Source organism: Salvelinus alpinus, chromosome 17, assembly GCF_045679555.1.
Source record: "Salvelinus alpinus chromosome 17, SLU_Salpinus.1, whole genome shotgun sequence".
NCBI classification, from domain to species: domain Eukaryota; kingdom Metazoa; phylum Chordata; class Actinopteri; order Salmoniformes; family Salmonidae; genus Salvelinus; species Salvelinus alpinus.
Window position 1 is genome coordinate 7,553,229 of NC_092102.1, and position 24,297 is coordinate 7,577,525.

The following is a 24,297-nucleotide window of genomic DNA, read 5'->3' on the forward strand; positions in this document are numbered from 1 at the left end:
TGAATAGTTACTGAAGTCTGGACACTGACTGTAGGCCTCACATGTACCCTATTATAATAGTTACTGAAGTCTGGACACTGACTGTAGGCCTCACATGTACCCTATTATAATAGTTACTGGAGTCTGGACACTGACTGTAGGCCTCACATGTACCCTATTATAATAGTTACTGAAGTCTGGACACTGACTGTAGGCCTCACATGTACCCTATTATAATAGTTACTGAAGTCTGGACACTGACTGTAGGCCTCACATGTACCCTATTATAATAGTTACTGAAGTCTGGACACTGACTGTAGGCCTCACATGTACCCTATTATAATAGCTACTGAAGTCCGGACACTGACTGTAGGCCTCACATGTACCCTATTATAATAGTAACTGAACTCTGGACACTGACTGTAGGCCTCACATGTACCCTATTATAATAGTAACTGAAGTCTGGACACTGACTCTAGGCCTCACATGTACCCTATTATAATAGTAACTGAAGTCTGGACACTGACTGTAGGCCTCACATGTACCCTATTATAATAGCTACTGAAGTTTGGACACTGACTGTAGGCCTCACCTGTACCCTATTATAATAGTAACTGAAGTCTAGACACTGACTGTAGGCCTCACATGTACCCTATTATAATAGTAACTGAAGTCTGGACACTGACTGTAGGCCTCACATGTACCCTATTATAATAGTAACTGAAGTCTGGACACTGACTCTAGGCCTCACATGTACCCTATTATAATAGTTACTGAAGTCTGGACACTGACTGTAGGCCTCACATGTACCCTATTATAATAGTTACTGGAGTCTGGACACTGACTGTAGGCCTCACATGTAGCCTATTATAATAGCTACTGAAGTCTGGACACTGACTGTAGGCCTCACATGTACCCTATTATAATAGTTACTGAAGTCTGGACACTGACTGTAGGCCTCACATGTACCCTTAAATAATAGCTACTGAAGTCTGGACACTGACTGTAGGCCTCACATGTACCCTATTATAATAGTTACTGAAGTCTGGACACTGACTGTAGGCCTCACATGTACCCTATTATAATAGTTACTGGAGTCTGGACACTGACTGTAGGCCTCACATGTACCCTATTATAATAGTAACTGAAGTCTGGACACTGACTGTAGGCCTCACATGTACCCTATTATAATAGTAACTGAAGTCTGGACACTGACTGTAGGCCTCACATGTACCCTATTATAATAGTAACTGAAGTCTGGACACTGACTGTAGGCCTCACATGTACCCTATTATAATAGTAACTGAAGTCTGGACACTGACTGTAGGCCTCACATGTACCCTATTATAATATTAACTCCTGTAGAATTAAGTGTTTCTTGATAGGCCAAATGTTAATTTTGTGTGGTGAAATATGATTAATTTATTTCATCTTAAAAAAAATGTAATATACTGTAGCCTAAATGTGCAAAAATGTCCGCAACATAAAAGCTGACTGTATTTCACTCTCTAAACATGCATCCAAGACGAACTGAATAGTATCAGAAACATAGTGGATCGTTTTTATAGCTTTTCAACATCAGTAGAAATCCACTTTTTCAACCTGAAAGATGATGGCTAGAGCTTACCCATGATGTTGCACAACGATTTATGTCAATAAGTCATTTGTTTTAGACAAAGAATGATATATTTGTGTTTGAAGTGACAAATCCGAACTGCCCACTTTGTGCAAGTCTGTGTGAACGCGGTGTCTTATCCTATGATATGACATAGAAATGATTGACAGCCTACGTTTCGTTTCAGGGCTGGGTTTTATTTGAATGTTACCACCCACCAGCATGGCGTTGTTTATGAATCAGAAACAGCTGCAAAGTTCTTCTTCTTCGTTACTAAAATGAGCCCAACCGCCTTGTGTCCACTTTGCCGTCTGAGCCATGGAGAAAATGAAACTAGGAGGTGCAAACGTACGTATTTTTTTCTTCAATGTTTTAATTGGTGTAACGTTAGCTAGAAACCACAAGTGTCTATCCAGATAATTAAAAGTCACCTGCGAAAAAAATAAATATGAATTTTATAGTTACATGTTATTTGTGGCGTGCATGATTATGACTAAAGTCAATGTAGCCTATAATTTCACTTCCCCTGTGAGAACCATGAGCAAGGGCTGACGTGGCTTTGCTCTACCACAGCCGAAGCCTACCAGCAGCGTAACGTTACCTACCAAAGGTTCCCCCGTGTCCATTACAATGTAGAAAAACGCAGATCAGCTTTCTTTCAATAGTTACCCATGTTACTGGAGCTTCATCTTATTCTTTCTAACTATTTATATGGCGGATTCGCGTCCACAATTTATGTAAGATGACACAACTTTGGCGATAACAATAGATGGCAAAGCCAAAGTGGTTTCCATCTGTGGGGATGTTTTCCCTAAATCAATGCTTATGACAAATCCATGACCAGCCACAGAGCCAGCTGGCTAATCTTTTGAATATGTTGTAGTTAAAAAAAAACAGCAACAACATATACAGTGGGGCAAAAAAGTATTTAGTCAGCCACCAATTGTGCAAGTTCTCCCACTTAAAAAGATGAGTGAGGCCTGTAATCTTCATCATAGGTACACTTCAACTATGACAGACAAAATGAGAAAAAAAATCCAGCAAATCACATTGTAGGATTTTTAATGAATTTATTAGCAAATTATGGTGGAAAATAAGTATTTGGTCACCTACAAACAAGCAAGATTTCTGGCTCTCGCAGACCTGTAACTTCTTGTTTAAGAGGATCCTCTGTCCTCCACTCGTTACCTGTATTAATGGCACCTGTTTGAACTTGTTATCAGTATAAAAGACACCTGTCCACAACCTCAAACAGTCACACTCCAAACTCCACTATGGCCAAGACCAAAGAGCTGTCAAAGGACACCAGAAACAAAATTGTAGACCTGCACCAGGCTGGGAAGACTGAATCTGCAATAGGTAAGCAGCTTGGTTTGAAGAAATCAACTGTGGGAGCAATTATTAGGAAATGGAAGACATACAAGACCACTGATAATCTCCCTCGATCTGGGGCTCCACGCAAGATCTCACCCCGTGGGGTCAAAATGATCACAAGAACGTTGAGCAAAAATCCCAGAACCATACGGGGGGACCTAGTGAATGACCTGCAGAGAGCTGGGACCAAAGTAATAAAGCCTACCATCAGTAACACACTATGCCGCCAGGGACTCAAATCCTGCAGTGCCAGACGTGTCCCCCTGCTTAAGCCAGTATAAGTCCAGGCCCGTCTGAAGTTTGCTAGAGAGCATTTGGATGATCCAGAAGAAGATTGGGAGAATGTCATATGGTCAGATGAAACCAAAATAGAACTTTTTGGTAAAAACTCAACTCGTCATGTTTGGAGGACAAAGAATGCTGAGTTGCATCCAAAGAACACCATGCCTACTGTGAAACATGGGGGTGGAAACATCATGCTTTGGGGCTGTTTTTCTGCAAAGGGACCAGGACGACTGATCCATGTAAAGGACAGAATGAATGGGGCCATGTATCGTGAGATTTTGAGTGAAAACCTCCTTCCATCAGCAAGGGCATTGAAGATGAAACGTGGCTGGGTCTTTCAGCATGACAATGATCCCAAACACACCGCCCGGGCAACGAAGGAGTGGCTTCGTAAGAAGCATTTCAAGGTCCTGGAGTGGCCTAGCCAGTCTCCAGATCTCAACCCCATAGAAAATCTTTGGAGGGAGTTGAAAGTCCGTGTTGCCCAGCAACAACCCCAAAACATCACTGCTCTAGAGGAGATCTGCATGGAGGAATGGGCAAAAATACCAGCAACAGTGTGTGAAAACCTTGTGAAGACTTACAGAAAATGTTTGACCTCTGTCATTGCCAACAAAGGGTATATAACAAAGTATTGAGATAAACTTTTGTTATTGACCAAATACTTATTTTCCACCATAATTTGCAAATAAATTCATTAAAAATCCTACAATGTGATTTTCTGGATTTTTTTTCTCATTTTGTCTGTCATAGTTGAAGTGTACCTATGATGAAAATTACAGTCCTCTCATCTTTTTAAGTGGGAGAACTTGCACAATTGGTGGCTGACTAAATACTTTTTTGCCCCACTGTAACTTTAGCTAGCTAGTTAGATAAGGTTAGCAGGTTAGCATGCTAGCTATATGTTGATGTTTATCAACTCCACATGGAAATTCCCACACCCGATTTGTGAATATGTACAAGTAGCCTTCGTCATTCTTCAGAGGGTTGGGGGGTCCTTTAAAACCGGCCAACAAACTGATGTAATTTGGAAATTTTGCAAGGAAAATCTCCCCGGTCCCCAAACGTCTTCGCTCCGTGAGAGAAGCAGAAATGAAAGATAACACTTTACAGATGTCAACTAGATTGTTGATGATCATTCTATCGATTTATGACATTATTATTGAGTACCAAGTAATGACAAAAGAGAAGTATGTATCAAATTTTGGAGAAGTTGACAAACAAATAGCCTACTTATGGTCAGATTATGATTTAATTTTTTTATCTAAGTGAGGCAACAACAAAAAATCCCGCAGCCCCTGTCAAAAAAATAATTCACGGGCAAATTATGAATATTTCGTTTATTCATGGATAAAGGGATACTCGTGAGCGGGATATCAAAGGTGCATGTAAACATCTTATCCTGAATAAGACCTTAACTGGGTTATGAGCTACTATCCGGAATACTGTGTGCATGTAAAAGTTATCACTGTGAATCAAGCATCAAGCACACATGACTACATTCACACGTGAGTACATTCACACACACACACACAATTAAATTAGCCCCAGGGATGAGGCTCTCTTTATCCTCATGTTTTTCGAAGGAAAATAACTACATGTCAGTGATATGTGTACAATATCCTTATGATCTCACTCTTTCTGTGATGCTCACTCTCTTATATTCCTGTAACATAAATGCAAGTAAAAAATATTCACGGAACAGTATACACGGTGAATGTACACATTATATCCAATATAAACAGCAGCACTTTGATGTAGTGTGGAGGTGTGCCACTTGCAATGAGCTTCATATTAAAACATAGGCAATTTAAACCATAACTTTGAAATATTAATTGATACTACACATTGACGGACATACTTACTGTTTTTAACTTATGTGACGTAGATCTTTCTATATATATTTATGTATTGAAAAGATATGATTCTGTTATAATGATGCTTTACATCCATGATCATCCCCTAAAACATGATTATACAAGTTTGCAAGAAAGTGAGCTTCAGGTAAAGTGACAAAGTTCTAGACAGAAGTACAATACTGGATGTGTCACACTTAAGAACAAGATTATGTCAACTTGTTCCCATTGTATATCAGGAGGTACACACACACACACACACATACACACACACACACGATAAAGGGCCAGGCAGGTGTCTATCAGTAAGTGCCTCATGACAGACAGTCCTATGCACCAGATAAACAATGTTCTGTCAATGTCAAGTTAAATAGTCACTGACAAATCCATCCAAGAGTTTCTCCTCCAACACCTTGACACAACAAACTATTGTCCAAGTCACCCCCCCCCCCCACACACACCTTCAGATTTCTTTCCATAGGGATAGGTAGAAAAATGCTTGGTTCCTCACACATGCATAGACTCCCAATGATATCCTGCTTGCCGTGCTGAAACAACCCAGGCTATATACAGTAGGATTTGTACTTCAGTTTGTGACGTGGCATGTGGGTCCCGATGATGATGCTGTGGTGTGTTGCTTTCATTGGCTAGTACGGACATCTGTGCACTGTCACATAGTAGGGCTCCTCTGGTCTGTGGAGTGGGGGTGTGTAGTGGTTTGAGAAAAAATGTGTTTGCCCTCTGTTCCCCTTCTGCCATGATTGGCAAAAAAAACCTGGGATGGGGGTAGGGGGTTAGAGAGAGGGAGAAAGGGGGATAAACAGTAGAATTGAGAAAACAAGGTGTTTCATCACTCGTGGTTGTTCATTGTCATTTATACAGGGTGACTTCATCTTGAGTGAACTATGAACTTTATAAAAGGGAAAAATAAAATCAACTTCCCAAGTAAGCTGATTTGTTCCTTTTAATCTCTTATTCTTATCTGTATTTTTTGAAACTGCATTGTTGGTTAGGGGCTCGTAAGTAAGCATTTCACTGTATTCGGCGCATGTGACTAATGCAATTTGATTTGACAATACAAACCCTCCTAATATTCCAACAAGTGGTGTATAATGACAGCTTAAGGACTATGTAGGATTACATTGAACAGGTCTCTCTTGTAAAAGAGATTTTATCTCAGTGAGAATAACCTGTACAAATAAAGGTTAAATAAAACATACTATTTGAATCCTCCCCATCTTTATCTGTATACTTCATGTACTATTCCAAAGCTACTTTTTTATTAACATTTAGAAATGATTCACCATGAGCAATGGTCAAATTAGACACCCTAGACCCCTCATATGCAGCTTTCATACATTTAAATATGAGTCTGGAAATCTGCAAAGAAATTCATGAATTTGAGGCTACCGGGAAAATAAATATTTACGACGCACCCAATTTCCCTTTTTCTCCCCATCTCTGGTAATTGTGTGATACATTTTGTTATCTCTGTGGAAGAATGAAAATCAATCTTACAACATTGGCTGTGAGACAGAGGCATTGAGATTCTGCAATTTCACCCAATTTTACAGTCATAGTTTTTCTAGGCAGGGATTCACACAGCCCTGCACCATGGACACATAATATTCCTATGGCTTCAGAAATTCACTAAATAATTGGATAAACTGCAGTAGCCAATGTTTACCCCTGGTAAAAAAAAAAGGAGTTTACGGTTTTCTGCAGTGCGGGTTTGACTTAATTTGGTTATTCGTTTTCTTTCCTTCTCAGTCCAAAAATAGCGCACACTCTCAACACCACAGTATATTTCCTTAGTCTTCTTAAACAACACAGCCATTTGAAGTAGCCTGGTCCTTTGAAGTAGCCTCTTTGGGCTTTTTAATTTGTAACCCTCTGCATTAAGTAATTTTCTAGCAGTATAGCGCCTTTAGATTTTTCTCATGCCTTTTTTTTTTACATCAAAGTAATTTTCGCAGAGGAAAATGCAACCACCAATTATGTATTTTCTGTGGAAAAGAGAACATTTTTGCTATGAATAGGTGTAAGTTTTACCTTTTAAAACTCCAACGAATAATGTTAGAATTGGTAGATGGCATGATGTTCTCAGATCTGCACTACTGCTCATCTCAAATCAAATCAAACCAAATGTTATTGGTCACATACGTACACATATTTCGCAGATGTTATTGAGGGTACAGCTAAAAACTTGTGTTCCGACTTAGACTTAGAGAAATCTCTGGAACATGGTAACATCTCTGTTGACGAGTCCACGATTCGTGAAACACTAAACAAGAATGGTGTTCATGGGAGGACGCCACGGAAGAAGCCACTGCTGTCAAAAAAAAACATTGCTGCATGTCTGAAGTTCGCAAAAGAGAATCTGGATGTTCCAAAATATTCTGTGGACAGATTAAACTAAAGTTGAGTTGTTTGGAAGGAACACACAACACTATGTGTGGAGAAAAACAGGCACAGCACACCAACATCAAAACCTCATCCCAACTGTAAAGTATGGTGGAGGGAGCATCATGGTTTGGGGCTGCTTTGCTGCCTCATGGCCTGGACAGCTGGCTATCAACAACAGAAAAATGAATTCCCAAGTTTATTGCTGAACTAAAATTGCTGAACTGAAACAGTTTTGTAAAGAGGAATGGTCCAAAATTCCTCCTGACCATTGTACAGGTCTGATCCGCAACTACAGAACATGTTTGGTTGAGGTTATTGCTGCCAAAGGAGGGTCAACCAGTTATTAAATCCAAGGGTTCACATACTTTTTCCACCCTGCACTGAATTTTTACACAGTGTGTTCAATAAAGACATGAAAACGTATAATTGTTTGTGTACTATTAGTTTAAGCAGACTGTCTATTGTTGTGACTTAGATGAAGATCAGATCAAATTCTATTTATGTGGAAGTACAGGTAATTCCAAAGGGTTCTGATAAAATAATTTAAATGTTGAAAGATAATGATTAAATAATTCCACTCTGAAACCTTATAATTGTATGAAATTGATTAGAATCATACAATTATAATCTGATGATGTGTGCAGTTTTAGTCAGAATTAGGTTAAACAATGTATCTGTATAGTGGAAAAACACAGACTGTCTGAGCAAGGTGTAGCTCAGGATTTGAACTTGTATGTGGGGGCCGAGAAAGATACTGAGAACAGTTAAACTGTGTTTGGACCGACCAGGCAAGGCCTCTGAGGAACCTATGAGAGCATAGGGAGTACTTCTCAAGGTTTCCCTAATCTCGGGGGAATGGAACTGTCGGCTGGGCAGTGATACACAGTGGTGAGAACTATAGAGATAAAACTCACCTACTGTTTGTGTGTAAGTATGTGCGTAGGATACCTACTGTTTGTGTGGAAGTATGTGCGCAGCTATAAAATGGATGTCTTTGTATAATGGACTTCAGAACGTTCTGATGAATAAACACTTTGATTTTTGTACGCTGGGACTCTTGTCTGCTTCATTCAACCAGAATCTTACAAACTCTGGGTTGCAGACTGAGTAGATTAATTGAAGTTTATGAACATTGATAACAAAATTCTCATAACAATGTGGTCCTTCGAACCGGATTCCAATACCTGTAACACGTGCACGGGCGGGTCGTTGACCCGTAAATCAAAGACCTGTCCCCTGACATTGGGGTTCCATAACAGGCCGGTATATATCTAAGGTCGACAGAGACAGTGACGGAATCCAACCGACATTGCTTTTCCCAGCCTACAAGACAAGGTCAGTAAGTCTTTATTCACAAATTTGGGGGAATATTTGAAGACATCTTGGACTTGATATTCTAAACACCTAGAAGTCAGGGATAGGATCTTAGGTATTCTAAACAGATTCACCGTGACGGTTTATACTTTGTGTATAACGAAATCAATCAGGTCCGCGAAGACCTGAGGTACCTGTGCACTACCATAAATAAAACTATCTTAATAATTGAGGTCTGTGAGAAAAGGCCGAAAGATTATTAACAAGGGATATAAAATAGGTTTGGTGAGATAGGACGGTAATTCTATGCGAACAAGATAACTCAAATGGTCAATTAACATGTGGTGAATTAACCATAGATACGATTCAAAAGACAATACTGAAATAACGTCCAAAAAAGGAAGGAGGGAAAAGAAGGGAAACCTAATATAGCGGGGTGAGATACGAGATATTAACGAGTCACAAGGAACAACAGAAAAATAGGCTGCTAACTCGGGCCTTATGAACCCTGGAAAATAGCTTATAGTTGTAGACGTGTGAGACCTAATGTCCGGTCGAAAGACACCTCTATAGATAAAGTTTCAGGAAAGGAAAAGCACACATAGGTTAAAAGATACACATAGATTGTGAGCATAGAGTGGGAGCACACACCTAGGGAGTAGTGACATACACACCAATTATGAGACACATAGAAGTAGTTGAATCAGAGTTTTAAAAGCACACACATAGAATAAGAAGATAATTATTTGCGTGTCAGATAGATATATTGATCAGTCAAAAGTCACAAGGAACAACTAAGAATAAGTAGAACTTATAGTCGTATGAAGTGTGAGATCTAAATAATATATCGGGATTCATACAAATAATTATTGTAAACTTCTAGGAAAGATTAACGGGAGGTATTTATCAACATAGGTTAAGGATAATAACGGTAAAAAGCACATATACATAGATTGTGAAAAGAAGCATTATAACAATAATAGTAATTGAATAAACACTTTGATTTTTATATGCTGGGACTCTTGTCTGCTTCATTCAACCAGAATCTTACAAACTCTGGGTTGCAGACTGAGTAGATTAATTGAAGTCTATGAACATTGATAACAAAATTCTCATAACAGGTTCACATACTTTTTTCTTGCCACTGTATATAAAAATGTGATTGACAGCTGGCAGTGCAAAAAAGAAAATGGATTGAGCCAGACTCACCTACCCACTGTGTTCTAAACTCCTTACGATGGTTCCTTAGGCAAAGGCTAGAAAGAAGATAAAAGACAAGATTGGAAGGCAGAAACTTCAGGACAGACCACAGCTCTCTTCTATCAAAGTGTACTATCATGCTTTAGACCAGCAAAATGGCAAGGAGCATATAACAGATGTCCCTTTTGAAGCACAGATGAAAAAACATTCAATTAAATTTAAGGCTAGATGATGGAAACTTATATATATATATTTTTTTTAACCAGGCAAGTCAGTTAAGAACAAATTCTTATGTTAAAATGCCGTCTACCCCGGCCAAACCCTCCCCTATGCTGGGCCCTATGGGACTCCCGATCACAGCTGGTGAAGTGCCTTAGACCGCTGTGCCACTCGGGAGCCCAAAACGTAAAGTTAGGCTTACTTGTCAAACGTTGCATTTTTTCTGACCTTTGAACTATACACTACCAGGAAATACTAGCAGGTAAGGTGGGTCCATATGGGCGACTGAGCCATGGTTCCCGAGGCATTACCTTCCAGTGTCACAATAGAACAATTACAATATACTGTGTGTCCAGTGAAAATTGAACTATATGCTTGCTGCATGTTGTTTAATAGCAAAGGAATACTTTATTTCCACTTCATTATCTATTCTCTGTGAATAAGCACTAATATTTTGTGCATCTCATTAATTTCCCAGAGCACTTTCTGTTGTTTCCCTCACATTTGAAGAAACTCGTCAGCGCATTTAAACTGGTAAGCATCAAAAACAACTGTTTGCCTTTTGCCCAGAGGGACGGAAACCACTGCCAGTGCTTTCTAGCTGTGGGGAATGTGAATATCTTACTTCCAAGAAGCTAAAGTCTAATAATCAGGAAGCTAATGGTCTGTGCAGCCAATCAAGGCCATGGTACAGTGGGGAGCGGTAAACACATTGGCGTTCCCAGGAGCCTCTTCTCTGCTGTACGGGGGGGGGGGGCTCCTGCAGCAACAACGGGCACATTTGGTATTCCACTTCCCACCCATCTGTTGGTCAGTCGGTAGTTCAGTCGTGTCTCTGTATGTTGTGTCTGGTTGTGTCTGGTGTGTGTCTGGTCCATCTGTTTGTCTGTCTGCCTGCTGTGTCTGTTCTGTCTGTCCGAGTGCCCTACCAAGCGCTATCAGAGAAACACTCCTCGGAGCGGTGCTGATACACCACACCGCTTCGACATCATCTCATCTAAATGCTAAGTACTTCTGCGGCATCTTTATATCAAAATAAGAAAAGAGTGAGGGGGAAAAAAATCTCAAATGACCACAATAGAATCTTCCGAGCATGCCCAAGGTTTCTTGATTTCATTGTTTTCTTCAGTTGAAGGCTGAATGCCTAGAACATTCTCTACTGGTGGTGTGAGAAGAGTTCCAAGACCTTGCTATCTATTATAAACGTACAAGAACCGAGTAGAAGGCGAGGTATTGATATTTTAATTTATTTTATATTTCACCTTTATTTAACCAGGTAGGCCATTTGAGAACAAGTTCTCATTTACAACTGCGACCTGGCTAAGATAAAGTAAAGCAGTGCGACACATAAACAAACGTATAGTCAATATCACAATAGAAAAATCTATGCTCAGTGTGTGCAAATGTAGAAGAGTATGGAGGTAGGCAATAAATATGCCATAGAGGCGAAAATAATTACAACTTAGCATTAATACTGGAGTGATATATGTGCAGATGATGATGTGCAAGTAGAGATACTGGGGTGCAAAGGAGCAAGAGGATAAATAACAATATGGGGATGAGATAGTTGGGTGTGCTATTTACAGATTGGCTGTGTACAGTAACAGTGATCGGCAAACTGCTCTGAAAGCTGACACTTAAAGTTAGAGAGGGAGATATAAGACTCAAGCTTCAGTGATTCTTGCAATTTGTTACAGTCCTTGGCAGCAGAGAACTTGAAGGAAAGGTCGGCCAAAGGAAGTGTTGGCTTTGGGGATATACCCAACTTTGGCACTTTTCCCTCGTTCGGCTCTCAAAGAAAAAGGGATTTCCCCCCCCAAAGGCGAGTCCCGATTGAGCTAGTACTTCTCCAACAATTAAGTGCCCTTCTCTCGCTACTTCTCTTAGATATCGATTGTGGGGACACTAACTCAAGCCAATGTGCTGAGGCGGTAGTGGCACTAGCTTGGCACTGTTAAACGCTGACACTAACAAGGTGAGTTGGGTCCAGGAGAGGAGGAGGTGTGCGAGAGACATAGTGGCCTGTACCACTGCCAGTCAAACAAACAGCTGAGCAATGCCTAGCGTTTACAGGACAAGAAACCTAAGGACATCGCAGACTAAGTCCTCTCCTTAGGCGACAAAGAGAAAGATCGAGAGAAAAAAAATGACGGGAGAGGGATGGAGAAAGAGAGGGATACATTAAAGGTATCGAGTGTTTCCCTATTTAGCTCTTCTTTGTTTAACTGAAAGGCATAAACCCTGACCCCGAGCTCCGAGGACTATGTGTCAAGTATGTGTCAAGCTTCTCAGAGTAGGAGTGCTGATCTAACCTTAAAAAAAAGAATGTGTCTCTATGTAACTGGCTTCACTGTTGCTGCTAACAGCTTCGCTTCCTCCACTGTCCCGGTCCCTTTACTGGGCTCGAACCAGTGCTCCTCTGATCACTAACACACATCATGACCACCCACTTGACAATGTACAAACCAGTTGTGCCACTAAAAAAAGGATCTCTACAAACATTGCTACATATATAAAATCCACTATTACAAACGGTTTTACTCAAGTAACCCCAGCAGCTTGGTTGCATACTGTGGAGGGGTACACTGAACCGGAGAAGAGGCAACACTACATTAACACGAGTGGTAGTTCAGACAAGGACACTAATTCTCACCTTCAGAGTTCCCAGCCATTGTAGACACTGCGAGCACAATGACAAAAAAAGAAACATTGTATCGCAAGAGGACTGCACAGTAATGTGCTAGCATCCTGGAGTGGCCTTTGCTGGGTGGGGTTAACCATCTAAAGACTCATCATGCTCAGAACCACTAACAACCACTAGAAATGCTACTATTCTGCCTCGTCAGAGCCCCAAATACACAACATGCCAGAGTGCATGCTATCAGACCGGGGCGGGAGTTTGTGTACTTATCCAGGCAACACACATTGTCATTCAATCTAATGGCTAAGGAAGATGAACAACAGTCGCTATCTAACAGCTGGGCTGGTCCCATTTCTCTGTACATTATTTGTTGGATGAGGTCTGCAGTGAAACATACTATAGCACCTTCAAGGCCTATTGCTAGAATTGCTATTGTTGTGTATTGTGGTTGTGCCCCAGCGCATCATGAGGGTCGTTATTATTGAATTGTTGTAAAGACTTGGTTATGAAACCCACGAGACATAACAAAAGAGAGATGCACCATCGAGAGCATTCTAAAGGGTTACATCACTGCCTGGTACGGCAACTGCTCGGTCGCCGACCGCAAGGCACTACAGAGGATAGTGCGAACGGCCCAGTACATCACTGGGGCCAAGCTCCCTGCCATCCAGGACCTCTATACCAGGCGGTGTCAGAGGAAGGCCCTAAAAATTGTAAACGACTCCAGCAACCCTAGTCATAGACTGTTCTGTCTGCTACCGCACGGCAAGCGGTACCGGAGTGCCAAGTCTAGGTCTAAGAGGCTTCTTTTTTTCTTCTTCTTTAAAAAAAAAATGTTTGTTTATTTTACTTTGTTTATTGAATTTTCAACACCAGCATTTACAAAATAATTGCACTTGTAAGGTATTTGGTAGTAATATAAAACAACACATCAAAGACAACAATACAGCAAAACAAAAAGAGAGAATAAAAAAAAAGAATAATAAAAGACAGTTGTTACAGGTCAACTAGCACAGATAATACAGTCCTTAACATCCGAGATGTCGTGTATACACATACCAGGCCTCTTACCTCACAGATAATACAGTCGTTAACATCCGAGATGTCGTGTATACACATACCAGGCCTCTTACCTCACAGATAATACCATCCTTAACATCCGAGATGTCGTGTATACACATACCAGGCCTCTTACCTCACAGATAATACCATCCTTAACATCCAAGATGTCGTGTATACACATACCAGGCCTCTTACCTCACATATAATACAGTCGTTAACATCCGAGATGTCGTGTATACACATACCAGGCCTCTTACCTCACATATAATACAGTCGTTAACATCCGAGATGTCGTGTATACACATACCAGGCCTCTTACCTCACATATAATACAGTCGTTAACATCCGAGATGTCGTGTATACACATACCAGGCCTCTTACCTCACAGATAATACAGTCCTTAACATCCGAGATGTCGTGTATACACATACCAGGCCTCTTACCTCACAGATAATACAGTCCTTAACTTCTTGGAACTATAGGGGGTGCTGTTCCGCATTAGCATATTTGGGTCTCCAAATTAAACTGCCTCGTGCTAAATTCTTGATCGTACAATATGCATATTATTGTTATTATTGGATAGAAAACACCTTCTAGTTTCTATAGAAGTTGGAATTTTGTCTCTGAGTGGTACAGAACAATATCTACAGCACTTTTCATGACAGGGGTCAGATTTCAGAAATTTTTACCCCTGATCTGGAGTCTGTTTTTAAGGCGACAGTGAATGCTATGAAGAAACCGACACTGCCTACGTCTTCCTCTGGGTGTCTGTACGTCATCACGTTTTGAATGGAATCGATTGCACAATCACAGCCATTATAAAACCACAAAATGTATAGGGACCTCCCTTTCTCGTCGCGCGCCTGAAGCGTGAAGGACATCGGACTTGCCTCATTCCAAATCGTTGTCTAACCAGCAATATTTCTCCGGTCATGTTTTCAGTCGTTATAGTTGTTAAAAACATCATAATGTAGTTAATTTGAACCGTTTTATAGCAATTTATATCCGTTTAGTGCGATTTTGAGGAATTTCTTTGTTGTGCACTCTGAAACTTTGGACACGTTTTGTGGTCCCGTTCGATCGTTAGTGGATATTTCCAAGGACAGAGGACATCTATCGACCAAAAGACGTTTATAACATAGAAAGGATACATTGCCCAAGAATCTGATGCAAGAACAGCTCAAAGTAAGCAATATTTAATATGATAAATCGTTGTTCTGTCGAAATATTTTAAACGCATATTTCGCCATTTTGTTTGGTATAGCTTCACTTGGCGAACCCTGTATTGAAAAGTAAGGATAATTTTAAAAATGTAAATCAGCGGTTGCATTAAGAACTAATTTGTCTTTCGATTCCTGTCAACCCTGTATTTTTTAGTCAAGTATATGATTAGCTTTCGATTAAACTAGATCACTCTGAAAGCTGACGTTCCTCATTTTGAGGCTTGAGTTGTGACTATTTCCATTGTATAACCACGGTTTTGTATGGCTAAATATGCACCTTTTCGAACAAACTGTATATGTATGTTGTAAAATGATGTTACAGGAGTGTCATCGGAAGAATTCTGAGAAGGTTAGTGAAAAAATTAATATATTTTGGCGGTGATTACGTTATAGCGCTCTTTGGCTGGAATCGATGCTCTGGTAACGTTTTCACATGTGGTATGCTAACTTATCGATTTATTGTGTTTTCGCTGTAAAACGCTTAGAAAATCTGAAATATTGTCTGGAATCACAAGATCTGGGTCTTTCCATTGCTATGCTTTGTCTATTTTTATGAAATGTTTTATGATGAGTAAATTGGTCATACACGTTGCTCTATCTAGTAATTCTAGTCGATTTGTGATGGTCGGTGCAATTGTAAACTGTGATTTCTACCTGAAATATGCACTTTTTTCTAACAACACCTATCCTATACCATAAATATGTTATCAGACTGTCATCTGATGAGTTTTTTTCTTGGTTTGTGGCTATCAATATCTTAGATTAGCCGAATTGGTGATAGCACCTGAAGTAGTAAGAAACTGATGGAGTTAGAAAAGTGGTGTATTTTGCTAACGTGTTTAGCTAATAGATTTACATATTTTGTCTTCCCTGTAAAACATTTTAAAAATCTGAAATGGTGGCTTTATTCACAAGATCTGTATCTTTCATCTGGTGTCTTGGACTTGTGATTTAATGATATTTAGATGCTACTATCTACTTGTGAAGCTATGCTAGCTATGCTAATCAGTGTGTGGGGGGGGTGGGGGGTGATCCCGGACCCGGGGTAGAGGCTCGTGAAAGGTTAACATCCAAGATGTCGTGTATACACATACCAGGCCTCTTACCTCACAGATAATACCATCCTTAACATCCGAGATGTCGTGTATACACATACCAGGCCTCTTACCTCACAGATAATACCATCCTTAACATCCGAGATGTCGTGTATACACATACCAGGCCTCTTACCTCACAGATAATACCATCCTTAACATCCGAGATGTCGTGTATACACATACCAGGCCTCTTACCTCACCAATATATAAGTATACATCACATTGCATAGAATTTGTCTACAGACCCATTGAGTGTGTGTTTAATTCTTCCAACTTCATGCAATTCATAACAGATTTAATCCAAAGAGCATGAGAAGGGGGTGCAGAGGATTTCCATCTATGTCAAATTATTCGTCTTGCTAACAAAGTAACCAAGGCAATTAGATCCTTATTCATTTTGGTCAATTGTATTGCGGGTAAGGAAACCTCAAATAGTGCAATAAAAGGGTCTGGTCGATCTGGCTTAATTCTGAGAGTGTGTTAAAGATGTCTTTACATAAACCAACAAGAGATGGACAACACCAAAACATGTGTACATGATTAGCAGGAGACCGGTTACATCGTAGACAATTAGGGTTCACATCCTTGTACATTTTGGATAATCTTGCTTTGGTCCAGTGGTCCCTATGAATGAGTTTGCATTGAATGAGACAGTGCCCGAGCTTAAATAGAAGAGGTATGTACCCTTTTGAGTGCCCCTTCCCATAGTTCATCAGATATTTCCTCACCCAGTTCCTCCTCCCATGAGGATTTCATATTATTTAATGAGGTGGTTTGTAGTGAGCAAATTTGACTATAGATTATTGACATGGGGCCTTTCAGAGTAGGAAGTGGGACAAGAAATGTGTCAAACTGTGTTTCACCAGGAAGGGTGGGGAATCGGGGATCTACGCTGTGGACGTAACTCCAGACTAGTAAGAATGTCTGGGGAGACCAAATGTAGCTGATGATTGTTCAAACGTACTAAATGTATTGTTAATAGAGATATCTGACTCTTTTAATACAGAGACTAGATTATGTTGAGAAAGCACCATCAACCATAGATGGGGGGAAAAGCTGGGTTTGAGGCTACCGGAGCCAAAGAAGAGGTTGTCTGGAACCCAAAGTGGCGCCTAAATTGATTCCAGATCTTCAATGTTGTTTTGACACATATATTTTTGTTGAAGGTGGAGTAAGGGCCTGTAACGGAGGAGCGAGTGAGGGAAGACAATGATGATGGTATAGATGAGGCGGCCTCCATCTCCAGCCAAATTGGGGCTGGGGATATCTCTCTCCTCTGCAATCAGTACTGAATGATCCTAAGGTTAGTGGCCCAATAATAGAATCTGAAATCCGGTAGCGTTAGACCGCCGACTGGTTTGGACCTCTGCACAAGCTGTTTTCATATCCTAGCGGGCTTTATGTTCCATATAAAAGGTAGAATTAGGCTGTCAATCTTTTTGAAAAATGTATTGGGAAGAAAAATCGGTAGGCACTCAGAGATATAAGATTTTAGGGAGTATTCATTTTAATATAATTAATTCTTGTGACTAAGGAGAGGTGTAGCAAAGGAGCAAAGTTGGCTTGAAAAAGGTTTTCAAATCTGATTGTGACATGTACCCCGAGATAAATAAAACTACTGTGAGCAATTTTAAATGGCAAGTTATGTAAAGGGGAATTTTTTGCGGCCATATTAAGCTGCATCAATTCGCTTTTACTGAGATTCAGTTTATACCCTGATAAGTGACCGAAGGATGCGAAAGTGGCAAGGGCAGCAGGAACAGAAATAGAAAGGTTGGATGTGTATAATAATAAATAATCTGCATATAAAGACAGTTTTTGTTTGTGTCCGTATCTGACTATAACTTTCAGGAGGGGGTTGGAACGAAGACCTATTGCAAGGGGTTCTATGGTGAGGTCAAACAGTGAGGGACTTAAAGGGCAACCCTGGCGTGTCAATCGTTGCAAAGGGAAGCAATCTGAATGAGTGTTATTAGTCCTGACAGAGGCTTGAGGGGGTGAGTACAGAAGTCTTATCCAAGTCATGAATTTGGAGGCAAAGCCGAATTTATTTGGAGTGTAAAAAAATTCCATTCCACCCGGTCAAATGCTTTCTCCGCATCCAGGGATATAATGGCTTCAGAGGTATTGGCGACAGAAGGATTATATATAATATTAAATAATCGTCGAAGATTGAAGAATGAGTATCTATTTTTAATAAATCCTATTTGACCCAGAGAGATGATTGATGGGAGGACTGTTTCCAGACGCGTTGCCAGAAGTTTGTCTAGAATTTTATAGTCAACATTTAGCAGGCTAATTGATACACAGTCAAGAGGGTCTTCTTTTTTTTTTACCCGACTGGTTGTGTAACGCTCGTCGTCGTAAGGAATAGTGGACCAAAGTGCAGCGTGGTAAGTGTTCATGATTTTATTTTATATCTCGAACAAAGTAACAAAAACGAACGCGAACAGTTCTGTCAGGTAAACAGACACTAAACAGAAAATGACTACCCACCAAAACACAGGTGGGAAAAAGTCTGCCTAAGTATGATTCCCAATCAGAGACAACGATAGACAGCTGCCTCTGATTGGGAACCACACTCGGCCAAAAACAAAGAAATAGAAAACATAGAAATAAAGAAACTAGAATGCCCACCCTAGTCACACCCTGGCCTATCCAAAATAGAGAATAAAAACCTCTCTATGGCCAGGGCGTGACAGGTTGCCTGACTGAGAGTCTGTGGGAAAGCACCATTTAGAAATGCTTCATTGTACATTTCAATTAGAATAGGGGCTATTTTGGAGATTAAGTTTTTATAAAACTCTGCCGAGTAGCCATCAGGCTTTGAGCTTCTCCCGGATTGAAGGGATTTGACAGCATTAGACAATTGTTCAACAGTGATCGGCTGCTCTAATTTTTTAACCAAATCCCGGCTGACCGAAGGCACAGCAAGTGAGTGGAAGAAATTATCCAAATCCAATGTAACCACTTTACTTTCAGAAGTATATAAAGACTGGTAAAATCTCTTGAACTCATCATTGATCCCCCTAGGGTCTAATGATATCCCAGACGATGTACGGATTTTAGGAATCTGAAATGATGATGATAGTTGACGTAACTTGTGAGCTAATAATTTACTGGCTTTATCTCCTTGTTCATAGTAAGTGCTCCTAGACTTGACAAGCAGTTCAGTAACCTGGTCTGTTAATAATGTGTCAAATTCTGCTTCCAAAGTTAAAACGCTCCTTATAAATATCCGGAGATGGTGAAATGGCATAAATGTAATCTAATTGGGCAATGCAGCGTGTTAACATAGATAGCCTATCCCGTTTCAGTTTGTTCTCATGTGCGGTGTAGGAAATAATTTCACCTCTGATATATGCTTTCAAAGTTTCCCAGAGTGTAGACGCAGCGATGTTTGGGGTTCTATTTGTACTCATGAAAAAGTCAATTTGACCCAAAACAAAATTGACAAAGTGTTTATTTCTGAGCAGTTGAGTATTTAGGTGGTGGTCGCAGACAGTTTGAAAGACTGCTTCCATAGTAACAGGGGCGTGGTCAGATACAACAATTGGATTATATGAACATGAAGATATGGAATGGGAAAGTCTGTCATCTACAAGGAAGTAGTCTCTGTGCGTAAATGTGTGGTGAACCGATGAGAAAAAAAGAGTATGCTTTTCCAGATGGATTAAACAATCTCCATGGGTCTGAAAATGCGAATTCAGACAAAGGTTCGGACAACTCTAACTCTAGCTGGTGTCCACTTTACCATAAAAGCCTGATTGGTGGAGTGCTGCAGAGATTGTTGTTCTTCTGGAAGTTTCTCCCATCTCCAGAGAGGAACTCTGGCACTCTGTCAGAGTGACCACCGGGTTCTTGGTCACCTCCCTGACCAAGACCCTACTCCCCGATTGCTCAGGTTGACCGGGCGGCCAGCTCGCGGAAGAGTCTTGGTGTTTCCAAACTTTTGTCCATTTAAGAATGTTGGAGGCCACTGTTCTTCTGGACCTTCCTCGGATCTGTGCATCGACAATCCTGTCTCGGAGCTCTACGGACAATTCCTTCAACATAATGGCTTGGTTTTTACTCTGACATGCACTGTCAACTGTGGGACCTTATATACAAATGTGGTTGCCTTTCCAAATCATGTCCAATCAATTGAATTTATTACAGGTGGACTCCAATCAAGTTGTAGAAACAGCTCAAGGATGTTCAATGGAAACAGGATGCACCTGAGCTCAATTACAATTCTCATAGCAAAGGGTCTGAATACTTATGTAAATAAAGGTACGAATTTTTTAATACATTGACAAAAAATACAAAAACCTGTTTTCGCATTGTCATTATGGGGTATTGCGCGCCCCACACACACAAGTATTACTAGCATTTTCCAACCAAGCATTAGCGTCACGAATTGAAGATCCTCTGGTGGCAATGCCAAGTGTCCTAACTACACAGTGAATGTTCGTTTTGTTTGATAAAATCATTTTTTTTTAGCCTAACACGAAACATTTGTAAACCGGTTGCGTCGTAATTTCCGTCTCATTCAACTTTGGACGAAGCGTTTGTGGTAATTACACACACTAAACAAACGTTTATCCAGTCATGGTTGGTTTCATTGCAATCCTCTGATGGTTATTAACACAACCATACATGATGGCTCTTTTCCCGGGACGTAATTGACCGAAACAAACCGATTTGAAGACACCAATCAATGACCTCATTGCGCACCAATGGTAGGACCGGTCTATCGTTGATTGACTGTATTTTGGCCCAATGACCACTGATCATCTTGAAATCTAGCTTGGAAGATAGCCAATGAGCTGAGGTAAACGGCAATATGAAATGGTTATACGTTCGAAGAGCAGCCTTTGTTGAAAACTCTGGCGTAAAAGAGGTTCATTCACCATTGAAAATCCTACTTGACGGAGCCACGAGTGTTACGCATAGCAGTACATAGTCAATAGCATTTTCAGCAATTTCATATATTTAAATTATGGCGAATAAATCAGGAAAAGCGAAAACAAAGTCTAGGTATACAGATTTAACCCAAATTACAAAGGAAATTGATAGAGAAAGCGAGACCGAGTTGCTTCAGGAAGATGAATCTTTCAGCGAGGCAAGTTTTGACTCACAGGTGGAAGACATGTTTCTCCACGGAGAAGATGCTATTGTGGACTGGTAAGAGTTCTTGTCATGCTAATGTCGTTGTTGTAACGGCTGTCGTCTTCCTCCTCGTCTGAGGAGGAGAAGTTTGAAGGATCGGAGGACCAATGCGCAGCGTGGTAATTGTTCATCTTATTTAATGAAAGTGAACAACTCAAAATACAAAAACCACAAAGTGAAAACCGAAACAGTTCTGTCTGGTGCAGACACACAAAGACTGAAAACAACCACCCACAAAACCCAACAGAAAACAGGCTACCTAAATATGGTTCCCAATCACTCAACTCACGCCCTGACCACACTAAAACAAAGAAAATACAAAAGAACTATGGTCAGAACGTGACAGTTGTTTGAAATTAATAATATAAAATATTATTCATTTGAGATGTTTTTTTCGATTTTTTTATCACCAGTAATGAAATGTGTAAAGTACACATTGGCTATACATTGTGGATGTGAGTGTGTGTGTTTTATTTTATATAAACATGGAATGGAACAGCACTTCACCCTAGTGAGTATGTTCTCTGTACTCTATATAATACATATCTGTTTATTTTTCGTGTTGATACAGGGCTCATACGTGAAAGTATTCTAGCTGATTTTTCTTTCTTTCACAGTGGCAGTGACTCTGATTATGAGCCTCCAATGTCTAGGTGTCCATCCCCCTCTGAAGCTGGTTCATCCAGCCGGACCCCTGCTATCTCCGGCTCCACACCTACCCGGCCATCTAGAGGTGTGAAGACAGTTACAAAGAAGCGGAGGTGGGGAGGAGAGAAACCTGCCGAGGGTCGTTGGCACTCTGTGCTAGAAGATGACATTGATCCAATTCCACCAGTATTTAGACCCAAGAGGCAGTCAGGACCTCAACTAGACATGACTGCAAAGTACAGCCCCCTTCAACTTTTTCAACTGTTTTTCACCTCGTCTGTTATTGATTCCCTGGTGTCTAACACAAATAAGTATGGGGCTAAGAAGCAGGCAGGAAAGAAAGAGGTATGGAAGGCCATTTCCATGTCAGACCTTTTCTGCTACCTTTCACTGGTCATTTACATGGGGCTGGTGAAGTTGTAAACTCTGAGGGACTACTGGAAAACGTCAGCTCTCTACCAACTGCCTTTCCCCATGACTGTCATGTCTTTCTTGTAAAAGATTTCTGGCTATCTCACGGGCGATGGGGAGAATGACAAAAAGAGAGGCACACCAAGGTTTGATAGGCACTGCAAAATCAAACCTCTCTACACCAACATCGTTGAGGCCTGCAAGACCTATTTTCAGCCCGCCCAGAACCTGTCCATAGATGAGGATGGTAGCCTCAAATGCCAGAATCAGCCTCAAACAATACATGCGTAACAAACCAACAAAATTTGGTTACAAACTGTTTGTTTTGGCCGATTCTGTGTGTGCCTACACTTGCAATCTTTTTGTTTATGAGGGGAAAAACAGTTTTGCACATTTGTGGCCTGCTGGAGGTCATTTTGCAGGGCTCTGGCAGTGCTCCTCCTTGCACAAAGGCGGAGGTAGCGGTTCTGCTGCTGGGTTGTTGCCCTCCTACGGCCTCCACGTCTCCTGATGTACTGGCCTGTCTCCTGGTAGCGCCTCCATGCTCTGGACACTACGCTGACAGACACAGCAAACCTTCTTGCCACAGCTCGCATTGATGTGCCATCCTGGATGAGCTGCACTCCCTGAGCCACTTGTGTGGGTTGTAGACTCCGTCTCATGCTACCACTAGAGTGAAAGCACCGCCAGCATTCAAAAGTGACCAAAACATCAGCCAGGAAGCATAGGAACTGAGAAGTGGTCTGTGGTCACCACCTGCAGAACCACTCTTTTATTGGGGGTGTCTTGCTAATTGCCTATAATTTCCACCTGTTGTCTATTCCATTTGCACAACAGCATGTGAAATTTATTGTCAATCAGTGTTGCTTCCTAAGTGGACAGTCTGATTTCACAGAAGTGTGATTGACTTGGAGTTACATTGTGTTGTTTAAGTGTTCCCTTTATTTCTTTGAGCAGTGTATATATATATATATTGGGGGTGTGTTAGAATAGCATTTATGTATTTTGAATATAGTTATTTGCTTCAAAATGTATCACTGTAGAAATTCAGCCACTTGGGTACATTTGGGTACATTTGTGTGGGACACCTGGGTGATTTTCATGTTCAATGTCATGTAGCTCACTCATTGTTGAAGTTATCTGTCTGAAACTTTGTTCAACTATTGTTGCCCTCTTATATTCTTCATTCAAATTGTCCCCAGCATCCTATCTGAATGTTTGGCTGTTCTTGTTAATTTGAAAGATGATGCAACAACAATAAAAAAAAAAAGAAAACTTGTGTTTTTTCCTTGTATTATCTTCTACCATATGTCCTACATTCAATTCACATTTCCACAAAATTCAGAGTGTTTCCTTTCAAATGATACCAAGACTTTGCATATCCTTGCTTCTGGGCCTGAGCTACAGGCAGTCAGGCGGAAATTGAGAAGAAGGGGGGCTAGACCGAATAAGTTAATTATTTATTTACTAACTAACTAAATAATCACACAGAATTACATAAACACACACACAGGATAGATTATACATTGACTATTAACATAATGCAATGAAAAGTCCCTAGTGGACTAACCCGACATGACGGCTTGTTACACAATGAAAGGGGTGGGGAAAGAAAGAGCGGGAGAAAGAGAGACAAAGGAATTCAACTTTTGTAAATATGTATATTTAGCACCCTAACAACCGCTCGTTCGGATTTAGAAATGCAACATATTTACGCTTGTACAGTGGTTCCTCCTTTAAAAGTTGCGTCATACTGCAGCACACCTTGCGGGCTGCAGCAGCATTCTATGGAACTTTATTTAATTGTCAGCAAATT

The 24,297-nt window shown here is 40.6% G+C and overlaps 1 protein-coding gene across 2 annotated transcripts in view; it reads right to left on the reverse strand.

The window, feature by feature from the left end:
• Positions 1–4,520: 4,520 nt before the first annotated feature.
• The window catches only part of LOC139542051 (chemokine-like protein TAFA-5), a 53,081-nt gene continuing 33,304 nt past the window's right edge, over positions 4,521–24,297 (reverse strand). The window contains exons 4-5 of one of the 2 annotated variants that reach the window (XM_071347043.1): positions 10,043–10,085; positions 4,521–5,884 (exon numbers count right to left, since the gene is read on the reverse strand). In XM_071347043.1, coding sequence (XP_071203144.1) covers positions 10,062–10,085 — 24 coding nt within the window. In that variant the 3' untranslated portion in view covers positions 4,521–5,884; positions 10,043–10,061. Of the gene's footprint in view, positions 5,885–10,038; positions 10,086–24,297 lie in introns of both variants that reach the window. The other variant, XM_071347042.1, reaches the window with a different exon arrangement.